The sequence below is a fragment of the Chenopodium album genome, chromosome 18 (assembly GCF_948465745.1).
Source record: "Chenopodium album chromosome 18, dcCheAlbu1.1, whole genome shotgun sequence".
Lineage (NCBI taxonomy): Eukaryota > Viridiplantae > Streptophyta > Magnoliopsida > Caryophyllales > Amaranthaceae > Chenopodium > Chenopodium album.
The window spans coordinates 3,124,735-3,129,813 of record NC_137851.1 but is presented as its reverse complement, the minus strand read 5'-3'; the positions used below and the strand labels follow the sequence as shown (position 1 = coordinate 3,129,813).

General features: G+C 34.8%; 2 protein-coding genes across 2 annotated transcripts; one reads left to right on the top strand and one right to left on the bottom strand.

Moving 5' to 3' along the window:
- Positions 1-1,342: 1,342 nt before the first annotated feature.
- On the bottom strand, positions 1,343-2,156 carry LOC145590720 (uncharacterized). The gene is made up of 2 exons (XM_081647121.1): positions 1,515-2,156; positions 1,343-1,420 (listed from the first exon to the last, which is right to left on the bottom strand). Exons 1-2 carry the CDS (start codon positions 2,154-2,156, stop codon positions 1,343-1,345), a joined length of 720 nt encoding a protein of 239 aa, XP_081503247.1.
- Positions 2,157-4,512: 2,356 nt separating this feature from the next.
- LOC145590718 (uncharacterized) lies at positions 4,513-5,079 on the top strand. Its single transcript, XM_081647120.1, has one exon. The coding sequence runs from the start codon at positions 4,513-4,515 to the stop codon at positions 5,077-5,079; it is 567 nt and encodes a 188-aa protein (XP_081503246.1).

Genomic DNA, 5,079 nt, shown 5'->3' with positions numbered 1-5,079 from the left:
TATAACGAATCTAAAGTTGGATTATAATACAGTGTAGATTAATATGGTCCATCAGTTTAAACAATCATCGCATATGATTTGGATCGTGTATCTACAAGACTCATAGCTATAAATCTATAATGCCCAAATCCTACCATGAATTGGTTGTGGAGGTACAGTATGAGGCGTTTGTACAGCACACTTACACACCACAGTGACCATCAATTGCACATGCCACTGCTAGTTAAAGAGCACACACACACAAGCTGCCTAGTCTTTACTCTGCAGCTGAATTTCAATTCACAGCATGAAACTCTGATCTCCATCAAGGAGGGAATTTCCTCGACATTTAACTTCTTGAATGGTACACTACAGTACTATATATAACCACCATATTAGTACTGATTACTAGCGATTGCTTTAAAATTGTAGACTATGGAATAGAAATTGATTACTCACTAAAGAAAGAAAACATAATTAAGAGTCCATCAACACCACAGTCCACAGTAGCTTGAAAAACATAAATTGACTTTCTTGTTTTAATTAAAGATGACATTAGCTTCCACAAAACAACATAAACTTCTAATTAAGATAACAACAGTAATAGCTTTAGAAAACTAAACAACATAAACATTAGGCTATGACTTCTAGGACACTTACTAAATCTTGTTTCTGAGGAAGACAAGAGACAACACAGCTTTTGTCTCCAATGACGCTTTCAGTATTGCCAATCCCTGCATAAACATACAACTCATAATTACTTAACCACCAAATATATACTCGTACAAAGTACAAACTAATAAACTCACAAATATCTTGTATGTATTTTGTTACAAAAATTGGAACAATTGGAAGTACTGAGTGTTAACATCAGAGTGGAAGTACTGAGTGTTAAGAGAATCAACACTTTTGTAAAGGTCTCCAAGACAACCAACCATCGGGTTATTATTAAGGAGTTTAGCAACTGTTCCGATTGGCAATGACAGAGTGTGGAAGATGAAATCAACAAACTCTTTTCCTGCTTCTGCAAACAGAAACTTGTTTGCCTTTGTGTCCACTAACAGTTTCAAGCTTATTAGCTGCTTCTGCTTCTCCTTCTCATCTGCCATATTCTATAGTAGGGTTTCTTCTTCTTCAACAAAATACAGTACCAATCAACCATTTAAATCACAATATCAAAGTCTTCTCCACTTGATAAACTAACCTAGGATGATAATTATTCACAGAAAATTCATTTTTAACACAACAAGAATTAACCACATTCACATCAGTACTTCATATTCATTCAAATTCGGGAGCAATTACAAGGCATTCGAGGGCACATACACACCATATATCTCTAGTGCCCTTAATTTCTGAAGTCCTATATCTCCTTTGAACAGAAAACAGCAGTCAGCACGGTGTTGCTAACCTCCAATGAAGCCTTCAGTATTGCTATTCCCTGCGTAACAATATCCAAAAAATTACTCACAAATTAATCTATCTTACAATATATATGAAACTAAAAAAGCACTAGGGTAGGTGATTAGTTTTACCTCTTCAAGACCAACTTGAACCTCTTTCTCCTCCAAGGCAGAGACATCCTTAACACGGAATTTGTTGATGAGAGTGATCCCAGAAATAGTACTCATTGGCTTAACCTCCAAGTTATCCATCACCATATAAGTCACAACTCCCTTCACGTATCCACCACTTCCAGTAGTACCAGTGCTGGAAGACGGCGTATTCTGTGTACCTGCAGCATAGTTCAGCAAAGTGCTCATTTGGCCCCGACAATTAGGACATGGATGATATTGACAGTCAGTATAATATACACAATTACTTTTGTAATTGTTGCATCTATAGAATCGCTTATCATTGACTGGGCTTGGGGCATCATTCAGAGCCAACAAAGGAACAGTAACAGGTGATGTAGGCTTAAGCACCGAGTCCTTGTTGAGGTGTGGCTGGAAGTAGCCACTACTCAGAGACTCGATACTCTTGTAAAGCGATCCAAGGCTACCAACCATGCTATCGACATTCAAGAGATTGATAATAGTTCCCACTGGAAGAGACATAATGTGGAACAGAAAATCCACAAACTCTTTTCCTACTTCAGCAAACAGAACTTTGTTCGCTTTCGTATCTATCAGCAGTTTCAGACTTACTTTGCTCTCACTCTCGCTCTGACCTTCCATTTTACAATGCCTCGCCTTTAAATTTTTTTTCCTTAGATTAATGGTGATTAGGAATGCATGTATTATGCCGATATTTATAAGGAGAGTTTGTAGCTGTACTGTTGTTGCTCTTAATACGAGTAGTTGCAGAACAATTTGAATATTGTGTCTGGGGTAGCTCAAGCGCTTTCTCTCTCGTAAGTTGAGAGCAGCGTGGTTCCAAAGGCACAAAATGAATTATTTACACTTCCAAAGTTAGCAGAATGCCAAGGGTCAGTGGCTTTTGTTAGAGTTCACTTCAAAATTAATAGTGAGTACTAAAATTGGATGATACTAAAAGGTTACAATTTGGGACAAACAAATATTGTTAACAATCCTATGTAACACTTATTTATTATTCGTGTCATATAAGCGTCATGTTAGAGTGACTTAACTATATTTAAGGAAAGAAGCTTTATGTAAAATTTGTACAAGATTTTAAATGAGAGAAAAAAAAAGTATTATGTTAAAGATATATCTATATCTATATCTATATCTATATCTATATTTTTTAGTATTTAAAAACTCTAACCATAAAAATCCAAGGAAGCCACGTGTCATCATCCTACTACATTTCCCCATCATTTCTATTTCAACCCAAGAAAGCCAATTTAAAAACTCTAACCACAAAAATCCAAGGAAGCCACGTGTCATCATCCTACTACATTTCCCCATCATTTCTATTTCAACCCAAGAAAGCCACGTGTCTTCTTATAAAAGAGAACCACAAAAAGCTAACAGACTCACTTCATCTTTTCACTCCAGCCTTTCCATATCTCTCTTTAATTTTAGTATTGATAGCTTCAACTTCTCCAATTCTCTCTTTAATTTTAGCATTAATCCGGCTCAACCTTCCTACTCCTTCATCTAGCTTCACTTCGAATTAAATTACCAATTAATATCTTTACTCAAGTTTTCGGTTACACTTTCCCCCAAAATAATTTATTGGTATTATGGTATATCTCCAAAATAATTTATGCAATTCTAACACTATATAACAAAGTTACTTCATTATCATTCACATGCAAATTCAGATTTAGTGAGAAACTCTCACCTTGTGATTTTTTATTTTTATTAAATTTTTATAGACGAATTAGTTATTCTATGCAACCCCTAATTACTAAATTTGGGAAATTATTGTGTGTTTTGCAGAGAGATCGATGGGATGGTGCTTGCGAGTTGCGAGAGGTAAAAACTAAAAAGCTCTTATACTGATCTTATATTGTGAATCTGACATCTCAAAGGGATGTATGTTAGGCTTGCTAATTTTGATTTACTAATTAATCTAAATAAATACTCTGTATCTAATTAAAATCACATGCTTCCCGTCAAAAAAAAAAAAAAAAAAAATCACATGCTTTAGTATAATTATATTAGTACTCCGAAATATTACCATTTGAGGTAGTTGATAGATTATTTGCCAAACCACTTAGAATTTATCACTTTTTAGATAAGAATTCAACTATTAGCTATTATAAAATTATTCTTTTTTTTTTTTTTTTTTTGACAAGTACTACTTATTATGAAAGTTATGCAAATACTACCTGTATGTTACGGAGTACTTAAATTCATATTACTAAGTTGGGATATTATTATTATTAATATATATATATATAGGTTCGGCGTGACAGTGGCAGAAAACCAACCAAATGAAGACACAAATGTTTCTCAATAAGCAAAAGCCTCAGTTTGAAAGATGGAAGGCCCCAAGTACAAAAGTAAAAAGAAATAAAATTAAAAAAAAAAAACTAAATCATGACTTCAACATGATGGATGCTAACTTTCTAATTATTTCATTTCATTATTTACCTTATTGCAAAAAAAAATTACTCTTTCTTACTTTATCAATTGTATGAGATTATTGTAAATAAGTCATACAAGTACTTTTTATTTACTATATCGCTATACCGGTCTACCTTACTAAAAAAAAATTCACTCTTTTTTACTATATCAATTGTATGCTGAGAGGGAACATTATCAAATACACGTTATATTATGCTCAATATTCAAATACATATAAAACTAAAATATAATATCCTTATAATAAGCCCGTACGTCGTACGGGCCCAATAGCTAGTTACTCATAATATATCTTTTACTTTGTATATAATTAGTTTCCTACTTTGTAGCTTAGAATATTTGATGTATATCCCTTAGCTTAATTAGTGGCTTAACTTAAGCATGTAGATTGTATATATTGACAGTAAGTGGAATGCAATACTCACGGAAAAGATTTCTTTCATGGTATCAGTTGCTTAGGGCAATTTCTTCCGCTGCACCCTAGCAATTTTCCGCCCTTTCTTCCTCAATCTCCTCTTCTCTTCTCTGTTTTCAATCTATGGGGGAATCAAAGTCCTCATATCACCCCGCACTCATTGTGAATAATATCAAGACCTCCGTTCCGGTAGTTCTTGAACTGGACAACTCCCAATACTCTACTTGGGCGGAACTCTTTAAAATTCACGCTCGTTCTCACCGGGTTCTCGATCACATTATCCCTCCCCTGTCCAAGGATAAGGCGAAGGACAAGGCACCTCTCACTGACGAGGAGAAAGAATTGTGGTCAACTTTGGATGTAACCGTGATCTCATGGATTTATGCCACTATTTCCAACGATCTTTTGCAGACAATTATCGAACCCGATGCTACGACCATGGAGGCTTGGAATAGGTTGTGTGATATATTCCAAGACAATTATAACTCTCGTGTCGTAACTCTAGAACAAGAATTTTCCTCTACAAAAATGGAGGATTTTTCAAATGCATCGGCTTACTGTCAAATACTCAAGGGTCTTTCCGATCAATTGTGGAATGTTGGAGCTTCGGTGGACAATAACCGACTCGTTCTACAGTTGGTTTCGTGTCTCATCGAACCGTATAATTGTGTTGCTACTCTTATACGATAA

Bases quoted from the DNA above. Each gene is read 5' to 3' on its own strand.
- LOC145590720 (XM_081647121.1), bottom strand. From the start codon at position 2,156: ATGGAAGGTCAGAGCGAGAGTGAGAGCAAAGTAAGTCTGAAACTGCTG. The intron at 1,421-1,514 runs GTAAAACTAATC...ATTGTTACGCAG, and splicing joins TTCAAGTTGGTCTTGAAGAG to GGAATAGCAATACTGAAGGC.
- LOC145590718 (XM_081647120.1), top strand. From the start codon at position 4,513: ATGGGGGAATCAAAGTCCTCATATCACCCCGCACTCATTGTGAATAAT.